Source organism: Sus scrofa, chromosome 17, assembly GCF_000003025.6.
Source record: "Sus scrofa isolate TJ Tabasco breed Duroc chromosome 17, Sscrofa11.1, whole genome shotgun sequence".
Lineage (NCBI taxonomy): Eukaryota > Metazoa > Chordata > Mammalia > Artiodactyla > Suidae > Sus > Sus scrofa.
In genome coordinates, this window is record NC_010459.5 from 47,570,213 (window position 1) to 47,583,663 (window position 13,451).

Genomic DNA, 13,451 nt, shown 5'->3' on the forward strand with positions numbered 1-13,451 from the left:
ACCTGGGCATGGGCACCTGCGGTGTTCAGCGCAACAGGCCACCCCACTGCCCCGGGCACTGCTCCCATCTCAGACATCTTTGGGACCAGCGCCAGGAGAGAGGAGATTTGAGTGGGTCAGGAGGTAGCTTCTAGACTGTAATCTGGAGCCCTGCTCTCTCTCTAGTTAGGGAGAAGTTTGGAAGTTGTCTGGGGCCACAAAGCAAGTGCAGAAGAAAGGTCCTTCTGCTACAGAGATGAATGTCAGTGACAGCCAGGGCAGGTGTGCTCGCAAGGGTTGCAGAAGTCCTGGGTAGGAAGAGATGAATTTACCCCATGGAAGAGGAGGATAGTCCAAGCTCAGATCAAAGTCCTTCAATCCACTTGACCTCAGAATTCCAGTTCCCCAGACCCGTGGGGAGGGGCTGCCTGCCTTGTTTTTGCTGGCAGAGCCTCTGCAAGGCCTCCAAACAATTCGCACCACCCTTGTCCCAGGCAACGATTCCCACAGGGTTCCCTGGGACAGCGGGAACCCTGACCCTTCTGAGGCCCTGGAAGGAAGGTCACCTTGAACTGAGGCGGAAGCAGACAGCCATGGTCCAGGGCACGGGAGCCTTGAACTGGAATAAAAACAGCTTCTCGCTTACAGCATGACGAGGAAGGATGAATGGATCTTGGTGAACCTCAGTTTTCCCCTCTGCAAAATGGCCATAATCATCTTCATGAGGACCACATCCTACACACAGGGCTTTGTCATCCCCAAAGGGCTGTGGGTGGGCACAGATTTCCTTCTCTGGATTCTAGGGGGTGTTCGGATTAAAGCCCAGGAGCACCACCAGAGCTGGGGGCCTCTCAAGACTCCTTCAGCTGATGTCCTGACTTTACCGATGAGTATCCTGAGTCAGTAAGCAGCTCAGATTGACCCTACACCAGAAATGCTTTAATTTCGCCACCGCAGGCCTCTTCTTTCCTGCCCCAAGCGGCCTTGGAACTTGACGGCCAAGGGTCCCTCTCGAGGTGGAGGATCTGGAGGTAAGGCGGCTGCCCCATGCGTGGAAGCTCCGAGCGAATGTTTTTTCTGCAGGTGGATTATTGCCGTGTGGTGAAGCCGAGGGTTCCTGGTGTGAGTGATCCCGGGAGTCCGTTCCCACGAAACCTGGAATATTGGGCTTTCCAAAAGAAGGCCTTGGTTCTACCATGAATACTTCCTTTGTGCCTGGTCTTTTGTGTGTCCTTGGCACCCAGAAGAGGGCTGGGCACAGAAGATGTGTTTCGACCAGAGAATGAATAAAAAGCACATGCTTCTCTCTACACACCCCGCGTCTGTGATTGATAGAGTCTGACCCGGTGGCAGGAGTGGATGGCAGAAAATCTCTCTCCTGCAGCCTGAATCCGCGTGCCAGTGGACATGCTTTTCCCCTGAGCTGTATATATTGTGGCGGAGAAAATTTGCCTCCCCAGATTTTGCCTCTTTGCAATGAGGATTCATTTAGGGTGATTTTTTTTTCCTTTTTAAAATTTTATTAGCATGCTTGACTTACAATGTTCTATTAGTTTCAGGTGTACAGCAAAGTGAATCAGCCGTGTGTGTGTGTGTGTGTGTGTGTGTGTGTGTGTGTATCTCCATTCTTTTTTCCCATGTAGTTATTACAAACTATTGAGTAGATTTCCCTGAGCTGTACAGTAGGTTCCCATTAATCATCTATTCTACACAAGTATGTATATGTTACTCCCACCCTCCCAATTACTCCTTCCTGCCCCTGATGGTTTCCATTAGATTGCTTTTGAAATCTGTCAGTCTGTTTCTGTTCTATAAACAAGCTCCCCTGAATAATTGTTTAGGCTGGTTATTTTTAAGGCCCAAAAGACTCAAGAAGAAACTTTGACCTTCCCTCTGACTGCCTGAAAGAAATGTAGACTTCGTTTTTTTTTTTAGATTCCATATGTAAGTGATATCATTTGAAATTTGTCTTTCTCTCTCTGGCTTTCTTCACTTAGTATGATAATCTCTAGGTCCATCCATGTTGCTGCAAAGATAGTATTTCATTCTTTTTTATGGCTGAGTAATATTCCGGTGTGTGTGTGTGTGTGTGTGTGTGTGTGTGTGTATAGATATAGAGATGTATATACCACATCTTTTAAAAAATGATACAAATGAATGTATATGCCAAACAGAAATAAACTCCCAGGCATAGAAAACAAGCTCATGGTTACCAAAGGGGAAAGAGGTGGGAGGAAGGGCAAATTAGTTTAGGATTAACAGGTACACACTGTTGCAAATGGGTAACCAACAAGGACCTGCTGTCTAGCACAGCAAAACTATACTCTGTATTTTTAATAACTTACAAGGGAAAAGAATCGGAAAAAGAATATATGTGTGTGTGTGTGTGTGTGTGTATTCTAACACAACATAGTAAATCAACTCTACTTCAGTAAATAAATAAATAAAATAAAAATAAAAGAGATGGAGGTGGAGGACCTGGTTCAGGAAGGGAGCTGCCCCCAGAGACCACAGTAGTATGAACTGGCTGTGTAGACAGGGAGGAATCTAGCAAAGTCTGTTTCCTCTCTGTGTCCATTATTTCCGTAGGGCCTGGCAAACATTTGTTTACCAAGCATTCGCTTTTCCATTTCTTTGTCAAGGGCCTTCCTCCCCTCTGACTTCCCAAACCACTGCCCCCAACACCCTCCTTTGTCTTTAGCTGAAGACAGGATTTAAGGTTAGGGCTTCAGCCACTTTGGTGAGTTACTTGTTTTTTTTCCTGGGTTTCTCCCGTCTACACCTGTTAGCTTTTGTTTGATTTTCTCCTGTTACTCTGTCTCAGGTCAGCTTAATTCATAGATTAGCCAGAAGAACCTAGAAGGGTGGACGATACTTAGAATTCAAATTGCTTTTATGTTTCTCCTTCTGGCAGGGCTGGGCTGTTCTTGCAGGAAAAAAACAAGTCACTCTGCCAAGTGGATGGACCAATTTCCCCTCCTACCAGCAGTATATGAGTCTCTGTTTCCCCATAACTTAATAATATATTGCCAGGCTTTAAAACTCTTGTCAGTCTGGCATATGAAAATGGATGCCCCATTCAATTTGCATATTTATGAGGCCAAATACATATTCAAGTACCCACATAATCATGATAGGATTACTATTCAGGTACTTAGTGCTGCATTAACAAACAATGGGGAGTTTCCCAGTTACTCCGTGATAAGAACCGGTATCATGAGAACACAGATTTGATCCCTGGCCTTGCTCAGTGGGTTAAGGATCCAGCATTGCCATGATCTGTGGTGTCGTTCCTAGATGTGGCTCGGATCCGGCGTGGCTGTGGCAGTGGTGTAGGCTGGCAGCTACAGCTCCAATTGGACCCCTAGTCTGGGAACTTCCATATGCCAAGAGTGCGGCCCTAAACACATGCACACACACAAAACAACAAAAAAAAACAATGGCAAAGTCCCAAAGGCACAACGCAGTACAGGTTTATTGCGGGGATGTTGGAGAAGGCATTCCAACCTTATATAAACTTCAAAAGCTCCATTTGGAAAGAGCCAGGGAGGGAAATCCCCAGAGGAAGGAATTCATCTGTGAAGCTCATTTCTCATGGGAGGAGATCTGATGCCACAATTGTCATCCAGGAAACCACAAGTAGATGGGGGGGGGTGACCTGTTCCTCCCAGTTTTCACTGGTTTTCCCAGTCTCTGTCTTCCAGCCCTTTTCCGCAGGTTTCGGCCTTGCCATCCACCACCACCTCGTTGGCACTCGGTCACGACATCAAATCGCCAGCCTCATGGTGAGGGAATTCTCCATTCCCCTTGGACATTGTTGGAATTTTTCTGAGAACCTTTGCCAAATATGTGAAAGGAACAAAGCTGGAAGTGGATGAGTGTCCCCAAGGACTAGCCTGATTGGGAGGGGGGGATTGGAGCGTAGCTCATGTTTTCTGGCCTCCTTCTTTGCTTCACTCAATGAACCGTTCATTGTTTCAATCATTCCACACACGCTGTGTGTCGGGTTCCCGAACTCTGCAGATGTTATCCTCCTTCTGACGACAATTGCCGTCTACACGTGCCTATTACTGAGCTCGATGCTGGGATATATGCTTGGTTAGTTCTCCTGGAAGCAGATCCAGGGGCAACAGTTTGAGGACAACCACGCTATCTGGGAAGTGATCCAGGAAGCATTATTCAGGGAATGGGCTTGTGAGAAGAGGAATGGGAAGAAGCCAAAGGAGGCTGTGCTGAGAAGTTTACTGCTGTGGGCAACGGGGTTCATCCTGTTGGAAACGTCTCAAGATGTTGTAGACCTTGCCTTGAAATGTCCCACCCTGGATAAGAGAGATGAGGTACTTATCCTTCAGCTCCCGTGTGTCATTGGCTGAAGGCCGCTTCCTGAAAGCCCTCCAGCTGCCTCTCATAGGCTTAGGGTAGATGCCACTGGCATATACTAGAATGGAGAGTGCTCTGGGATTATGGACGCAAACAGGCTTAGCTATAAACTCTAATGATAAACAATATCCAAAAATGTTTGGCTGAAATCAAGGCTGACTCCAGGTCTTAATCTGCTCAGGTTGCTAGAACAAAATACCGTACACTGGGCAGATTAAACAACAGAAATTTACTTTTCACTGTTCTGGAGCCTGGAAAGTCCAAACTCAAAGCACTGGTAGATTTGGTGTCTGGCGGTGGTCCTCTTCCTGGCTGGCAGATGGTCACCGTGTGGCCGTATCCTGGCAGAGAGAGAAAGATCATCTCATGCATATCTCTTCCTATAACGACACAACTCCCCTTCCTGAGGCCTCCACCATCAGGACCTAATCACTCTTACAGGCCCCAGTTCCTAATACCACCACACTGGGGCCTTCCAGCTTCCACACAGGAATTTCGAGGGAACACATTCAGTCTATAGCCTATACTAATGAAGGCATTGTGGTTTTGACTAAAGAATACACATGCAGATCAATGCACAGTGCAGAAATGGATTCACCTGGGAGTTCCCGCTGTGGCAGCATGGGTTAAGAATCTGACTGCAGCATTGGAGTTCCTGTGGTGGCGCAGCAGAAACAAATCCGACTAGGAACCAGGAGGTGGCAGGTTCAATTCCTGGCCTCGCTCAGTGGGTTAAGGATCCAGCATTGCCGTGAGCTGTGGTGTAAGTCCCAGACGCGGCTCGGAGCTGGCATGGCTGTGGCTGTGGTGTAGGCTGGCGGCTACAGCTCCAATTCGACCCCTAGCCTGGGAACCTCCAGATGCTGAGGGTGCGGCCCTAGAAAATATCAAAAAAAAAAAAAAAAAAGTGCTAAGTGCAGAGTCAGTTGGGGAACCAAAAAGGGGCTTCCAACTCAGAGGGTCTTATGTACAAAGGAAATTTCTTGCAAGAAGAATGGTGCTTAGTGCTTTACCTGGGTGATTGTGCATCTTTGTGGGGAACTATGTGGGATGGTAGGTTCTCTTTTGGCAATATTTGTTTTATTCTTGCCAAAGTTATGCACGCAGATAGATTACAGAGTCGCCTCGTTTTGCAAAGCATTTGTGATACATCACGGTTGCTTACCACCACTTCCCCCTGGAGGAAACCACTTTTAGTTTATCAACTTAGCCCAGAGCTCCCTGTCTAAGGAATATTCTTTATGCGACATCTTGTAATAACCACGCTACTTCTTGCCTTTTCGCTTTTAGACACAAGCCATTGACTTTCTAGAACTGAAAAGGGGATTTCTGCCCATCTGTTTGCTCCCTGAACCTCTGGAATGCAGACTCGCCCTTCTACCCCCCTTCTTCCCATCAGCCTAATGGGGTCATTGCGATTTGGTCAGCGCTACTGTTTACAGCATTAGCACTGTGTCAACACTGTCGCTCTGTAGTCAACCAAACTACTCTTCCTTTCTGGCACAACTTTTTTTTTTTTTGTCTTTTATGGAAGTTCCCAGGCTAGGGGTTGAATCTGAGCTGCAGCTGCCAGCCACAGCCACAGCCATAGCCACGTCAGATCTGAGCTGCATCTGCGAACTACACCACAGCTCATAGCAACACCAGATCTTTAACCCACTTAACAAGGCCAGGGATCGAACCTGCGTCCTCATGGATACTAGTCCGATTCATTTCTGCTGAGCCACGACGGGAACTCCTGGTATAACTTTTAACTTTTTTTCTGATGTGAAAAGATTGTGTAGTTTTGTACTTGCTTGGTTTTCCGTGTACATATCACCTATTCAACCACAAACTCTGCACCAGTTGCCTATATCTCCTTGTTGTGTATTCATATGTGCCAGATATTCCTTTAATTTCACCTTCCAGAAGATGAAGTTCCTGGAGCCCTCTGACCTCCTCCAATCTGGGCTGGTAGCTCTGGGGGTTTTTTTGTTTTTTATTTTTTGTTTCTTCTTCTTTTAAAAAGAGAATTAAAGGGATGTACATGCTGTAAAATTTGGTTGCGATGATGTTGTACACCTATAAATGTAATAACATTCAATAAGTATTTAAAAAATAAAAAATAGGAGTTCCCGTCGTGGCTCCGTGGTTAACGAATCCGACTAGGAATGACGAGGTTTCGGGTTCAATCCCCAGCCTTGCTCAGTGGGTTAAGGATCCAGCGTTGCCTTGAGCTGTGGTGTAGGTCGCAGACTCGGCTCGGATCCCACGTTGCTGTGGCTCTGGCGTAGGCTGGTGGCTACAGCTCCGATTGGACCCCTAGTCTGAGAACCTCCATATGCCGCAGGTACGGCCCTAGAAAAGACAAAAAATAAAAAATAAAAGAGAATTACAATGCTTTTATTTTTATTTTTTTTCTCCTTGAGTGTCTTTAAAATTTTTTGGGGGGCCACATGCAGAAATTCCTGGGCCAAGGATCTAAACCCTCACCACAGCAGCAACCTGGGCTGCTGCAGTGTCAATGCCAAGTATTTAACCAGCTACTCCACAAGGGAACCCCTAAAAAAACGTTTTTTGTTGTCATTGATGTAAAATATTACATGTTACAGGGGTACAAGACAGTATTCACAGTTTTAAGTGGTATACTCCTCTTATGGTTATAGAATATGAGCTATGTTCCCTGTGTAGTAAAATACAGCCTTGTAGCTTATTTTACACATAATAGTTTATGCCTCTTAATCCTCTACCCCTTTTTGCCCCTCCCCCCAACCCCTCTCCCCACTGTAACTGCTAGTTTGTCCTGTCTGTATTTCTGGCACTCAGCTGTCACTCTGAGATGGTCTGTCACCAGCATCATGGGGACTCCCTTTTCCTCCTCTACATTCTATTTTCTGTATTTTGTGCATTTTTTTCTTGGTTTCACCTTAATAGGCCCCCTTTTTAAAAAATATTTGATCATACTTGATTTACAATGTTCTGTCAGTTTCTGGCACAGCAAAGTGACCCAGCCATGCATCCCTATTCTTTCGTTTTTGTCACATTTTCCTCCATCATCTTCCACCACAAGTGATCAGATAGAGTTCCCTGTGCTATACAGCTGACTCTCACTTCTTATCCACCCCCAAATGAAACAGCTTGCATCTACTAACCCCAAACGCCCAGTCTCTCCCCCCGCCCGGCAACCACAAGTCTGTTCTCCATGTCCATGAGCTTGTTTATTTCTGTTGCTAGGTTCATTTGTGCCGTATATTAGATTCCAGGTATAAGTGATATCATGTGGCATTTGTCTTTCTCCTTCTGACTTAATAGGTTTCCTTTTGATATTTAGAACTTCCTGTTTAGAACTGTCCTATACGAACTTCTCACCATGTAGCCATGGTCCAATAAAAGTCCATTATAATCATGAAAGAGCAGTGGGGGTAATTTGGGGGTGTGAGAGAATTTTTTGAGTATGTTAAATGGCAACCCCTCTTAACTGGCTATTTCCCTGACTGCTAAAAAGAGCCCCATCGGTTTATCTCAAGAAAAGTAGCTCAAATGTGGAGTTCCCGTCATGGCTTAGGGGTTCACGAATCTGACTAGGAACCATGAGGTTGCAGGTTCAATCCTGGGCCTTGCTCAGTGGGTTAAGGATCCGGCATTGCCATGAGCTGTGGTGTAGGCCACAGACATGGCTCGGATCTGGCGTTGCCGTGGCAGTGGCGTAGGCTGGAAGCCACAGCTCCGATTCAACCCCTAGCCTGGGAACCTCAATATGCTGCAGGTGCGGCCCTAGAAAAGACAAAAAAAGACCCCAAAAAAATTTTTTAAAAAAAGTAACTCAAATGTGATTCCCTTCACACCGATTTCATTTCTGGCCGCAGAGCTAAGCGGTAGTTGCTCATGCTTCACTGTCCTTCCACCCTCTTTGACTCGAATCCTCCTGAGTGACTCAGTCAGCCACGATCATGCCCACTTCACAGCTGGGAAGGCTGGGGCCCAAAACGGTTTCGACTGCTGTCCCCTCCTCACCTGTCATTCATCAAGGCTTCTCTGTGTGACTGCCCTGTAGGTAGTACATCAAAACAGGTCAGGAGAGAGTGAGAGAAAAGTCACCTGATGTTTGGGGAAGGGAGTGACTCCGGGCGGTGGTGATTTCGCAGCGAATGTGGCAATCCCCAAGAGCCCAGGAGTGTGGCAAAATCAGGACACTTTGAGAGGCCCCAGCTTGCTGACTGTTCCAGGCTTCAAAGAAGCTCCTTTGCCATGTCTTTCTGTTCTGCCCTCTTTGCCCCTCCCTACTCCACCCCAAAGGTGGGTGGTGCAGGGTCCCCTAAGGTGTCCCAGAATGGCATCCTGACCAGCCTGGTGACACCTCCCCCTCCAAGTCCTCCATTTCCCTTCCCGGGCCTCAGGCTCTTGCCTAAGGGCAGAAAAGAGCCATAAACACTATGGGGTCACAGTCCTCACCCAAATTTCCTGCTTATGAAATAGCAGCTGGGAGGGTTCAAGGCAATTCTGAGGGGAACCGCACCCATAGGAGGAGGTATAAAGGGGGAAGCTGCCACAGGCCACCACAGCCCCACCTGCCCTCACGATGAAGCCCAGCAGCCTTTTCATCTTCCTGGTGATATTTGCCTCTGGATTCCTGACGTCCTGGGCTGTGAAAGGGGCTGGCGAAGAGGAGTCGGAGTCTTTAAAGCCACGTCCAGGTACCACAGTCAGTGGTGGCTCATTGTGCGAACAGCCTCTTCTTTTGAGACTGGGAGCTGACCGTCAAGGCATCTTTCCAATGGTCTGGCCTATGCCCCCTAATTTCAAGCTTCTCTCTGAGGACTTCAGCTAAGAAAGTTGCTAAAAATCTACCTTTTATCAGATGGACTTGTTTATTCCAACTCCCGTATTTCTTATTTTTCTTTCTCTATAGAACCTTCTTTACTGTGTTTTTTTATTATTCTTCTTCTTTCCTGCCATGTTAATTTGGTCTCTATCTGTTTTAATGTTTTAAATTGTTGTCTTTTTCTCTTAATGTTTCTTGCTTAATGGTCACTCACTTTCTCGATGTGCTTCTCAGTGGATCTTTTTTCTTTTGTTTAATCTCTGATGCGTTGCCTCTGCTGCTCTCACTGCCCTTCTCTTTCTCCCTCCCAGCCAGCCCTGGGCCTGGAGCATTTGTTCATGGGCTCTATTCAGCCACTTACTGGAGCTGGTTTATGCTGGCTTCAAACGGCTGGCTGTAAAATCTGCAAGATTTATGAGAGCTAGTTGATGTCCCATTGGTAGCTTGAAATTAGCCACGGTGGGACTGTTTATACCATGGGAGTCTGCAGATGCTGCAAAGTCTCCCTCTTAAAACATCCAGCAGCACACGGTCATCCATACCTTTCTCTTTTGTGCCATTGTCTCTCTTTTGGTTGAGTGGTTGGCTGAGTTTGGCACTGCTCCACCCTTGCCTTGAAACTGGAATCCTAATGGCTCCTTTCATTCCTTTGGGGTCAGCCTCCTGGGTTGGGTTTTCTCTCCTCTCCTGGGAAGCTGGTCCCTTGTCCAGGACTGTGGTCATGACTCAACCTCAGCTGTTTCTTCCTCCTTTGTTGTTACCCTTCAGGAAAAACTAAACGTGGATCCTGCCCCTTCATACGCCCTGCAATGTGCCTGGTATATGAACCCCCTGAATGCCAGAATGACTGGCAGTGTCCAAAGAGGAAAAAATGCTGCCGTGACACTTGTGGCATCAAATGCTTGGATCCTGTAAACCCATCAAAGTCAGGTGAGGAAGTAGAGTCCTAAGAAGGGAGACCTGGGAGATTTGAACTTGAGGACATGCATCTTGAAAAAGTGGAGGGGGCTCCTCTGAACTGGGCTGGAGGGTGGGGCAGAGCCAAGGCTCCTCCACCCCTAGCTCTGTATTCTCAGGTAGGCAGTGGGTCAGTTGGTGAGCCCGTCAACCAGCTAACCAGTCAATCAATTAATGAATCAGTCTGTCTGTTAGACACTGAAAGCACTGGTTGGGGCGCCCTTGGTGGGGAGGAATCTCCTTTAGGACATGCACTGGCCTTAGTTTGGGTCCTGAGGTTGAGGAAGAACTGTTTCCATGCATAGGATCAGGGTGGGAGCTTGAGTGATGTCCAGGAAGTGAAGTTGTGGCCTTGTTTTTACCAGTTAAGATCAATCCTGGGAAGTGTCCAGTGGTCACTGGCCAGTGCAAGATGCTCAACCCCATAGACCACTGCCAGAATGACAGCAACTGCCTGAATGGTCTCAAGTGCTGCAAGGGTATATGTGGGAACATATGTGTCCAGCCGGTAAAAGGTAAGGAGAAGATCTGGCAAGATCCACATGCCCCCTGGATCCTATAGTCTCACCCTCCTGGGGCCCTTGCATGTGAAGGAGGATGCTTGATGTCTCCCAGGACTGCTCATTCCATCAAGCAGATCCTCTGCCCCTCAACATCCTTCACTCCCTAGAGTTCTCTAGATAAGAAGCCCTGAAGGTCATCTGTGACAGGTCCAGTTGGGTCCTGGGGAAAGAAGGATTTTTGGAATAAGCCAGGAGGAAGAAGTCATGATACAAGGGGCAAAAGGTCTATTGTTTAATGGCATCTCTGCCTCTGACTGAACGTATGACTATGAGAAACTGACTCTATCTTTTTCTTAGCCTCAGTTTCCCCATCTGTAAAATGGGCACGATTTTATCCACAGAAATACTAAGTGTAAAAGTGCTTTTTAAGACTTGAAGTGCTGTGTGCATTGGAAGAATGTTGCTTTGGTTATGGCCCCAATTGGCTGTGTTATCTGCAACCACAGAAAACTAGTAAGAGGTACAGATGTAGCTCTGGCCCAGTGCCTTGGATTTACCAGAAGAAAGACTGCAGTGTAGTGTCAGTGAAAAGCCTGGATTTTTTCCCCCCAATTTCTAGATCAAAGACCAGCATCATTTCAACTATTCCAGCACCATGCTCTCTCCCTACTTATCCCAAGGAATTTAGTCTGGTGGCAGAAGGACCTTCTTGGTGGGAAACAGAGAAGGCTCACTTATATTGCTCCTGTGCTGAGGCTCTGCTTTATTTTCTCTCCTCAGATGTATCCTTGCCAGTTCAATACGGTTAGGACTTTCCGGTCCATGTGGTCTGGGGATTTCTTTTTTCCCCAAGCCTGAAAAAAATGAAAACACCTTGGTGAAGATGTGGCTTTGTGACCTATACTTCGTTGGGGGCCAAGTTTTGGATATTTTACCTGTGTATTCCCAGTATCCAACGTGAAGTTTGGTACATGGCAGGAAATGTCTGTTGATTGGCAAATAAATAAATGCTCAAGGTTTTCTCTGAAATTCCATCTTCCTTGATTCATTGAGTCTGGTCTAGGATATGAGGGGTAAGATAAAGAAGACCATATCTGGGAGTTCCCGTCGTGGTTCAGTGGTTAACGAATCTGACTAGGAGCTGTGAGGTTTCGGGTTCAATCCCTGGCCTTGCTCAGTGGGTTAAGGATCCAGCATTGTCACTGCTTTGACTCAGGTCACTGCTGTGGTGCAGTTTTAATCCCTGGCTCCAGAACTTCTGCATGCTGCTGGCGTGGCCAAAAAAAAAAAAAAAAAAAAAAAAAAAAATTCAGGGAAAAAAAAAAAAGAAATAAAATATGTGAAGAATTTCTACAAATTAGTTAAGAAAAGCATGGAGTTGCTGTCGTGGCACAGTGGTTAATGAATCCGACTAGGAACCACGAAGTTGCAGGTTCGACCCCTGGTGGCCTCACTCAGTAGGTTAAGGATCTGGCATTTCAGTGAGCTGTGGTGTAGGTCACAGACACGGCTCAGATCCCAAGTTGCTGTGGCTGTGGTGTAGGCTGGCAGCTATAGCTCTGATTGGACCTCTAGCCTGGGAACCTCCATATGCTGCGGGTGCGGCCCTGGAAAAGGCAAAAGAAAGACTGAAAAAAAAAAAGAAAAGAAGCCCACCTCTTAGAAAAATCAATTATGAATATAATAAGCAAAGAAGAGGTAGTATATGTCCAATACAGACATATAAAGAGCTTCGATCTCACTAGTTTTAAAGAAAAAGACAATTAAAACAACCATTTTCGGAGTTCCTGTCGTGGCTCAGCAGAAACGAATCCGACTAGTAACCATGAGGTTTCGGGTTTGATCCCTGGCCTCTATCGGTGTGTTAAGGATCTGGCATTGCCATGAGTTGTGGTGTAGGTCGCAGACAAGGCTTAGATCCTGCATTGCTGTGGCTGTGGTGTAGGCCAGCAGCTGCAGCTCCGATTCAACCCCTAGCCTGCGAACTTCCGTATGCTACGGGTGTGGCCCTAAAAACACAAGGAGAAAAAAAAAAAAAAAGCCAAGCATTTTTACCCATTGTAATGGCAAGAATTAAAAGTCTATAATATAAACTCTCAGAGACTCTAATAGTTTGCTGACGGAAGTGTAAATTGGTACAGCCACTTAGAAGAATGCCTAATAAAACTGAAAATTCACACAAGCTATAATTTAGCAAGTTTCCTTCCAGATATATAAGAAAGAAAAAATATTTGCCAATGGGAACTTAATACGTATATTAAGATGTTTATTGTAAGATGGTTCCAAAGGGTCAGAAATTGAGAACAATCAAGAGAGCCCTTATTTGTGAAATGGTTAAATTTTCATATCTTGATATACTATAGAAAAATAAAAATAAATTTATACAAATCTATGTAAATCTATGGAGACATACCACAGAAAAGTTTGTCCAGAAAATCAGATTAGTGGTATAAACATGTAGTATGAAGTATTCATATATATTTTTTAAATCACACAAAAGATATCAAGGGTTTATGAGTATATACCAAAGAATACAGACCAAATGCAGGATGACGCCTTTCTCTATGGAAGAGGAATTAAAAATGGAACTGGGGAAAATTCCCTTGTGGTGCAACAGGTTAAGGATCCGGTGTTGCCACAGTTGTGGTGCAGGCACGCAATTGCAGTGTGGATTTTATCCTTGGCCTGGGAATGTCAACATGCAGCTAACAAAAAAAAAAAGAAAGAAAGAAAGAAACTGGGAATCTTGACCATGGAAACTGATGATTTATCTTCAAGCTTTAATACTTGAAAATAAAACGAATATATAATCCCCCCACCCTGGGTACTTC

At 45.9% G+C, this 13,451-nt stretch overlaps 1 protein-coding gene and 1 long non-coding RNA gene across 2 annotated transcripts; both read left to right on the forward strand.

Moving 5' to 3' along the window:
• On the forward strand, positions 1–5,866 carry LOC110257447. The gene is made up of 3 exons (XR_002340036.1): positions 1–1,010; positions 3,697–4,316; positions 5,650–5,866. It is a non-coding gene; the product is annotated as an uncharacterized LOC110257447 (long non-coding RNA).
• Positions 8,869–11,649, forward strand: LOC100512873 (antileukoproteinase). The gene is made up of 4 exons (XM_003134465.4): positions 8,869–9,032; positions 9,929–10,090; positions 10,483–10,632; positions 11,401–11,649. The coding sequence occupies exons 1-4, from the start codon at positions 8,918–8,920 to the stop codon at positions 11,427–11,429; spliced, it is 456 nt and encodes a 151-aa protein (XP_003134513.1). The 5' UTR covers positions 8,869–8,917; the 3' UTR covers positions 11,430–11,649.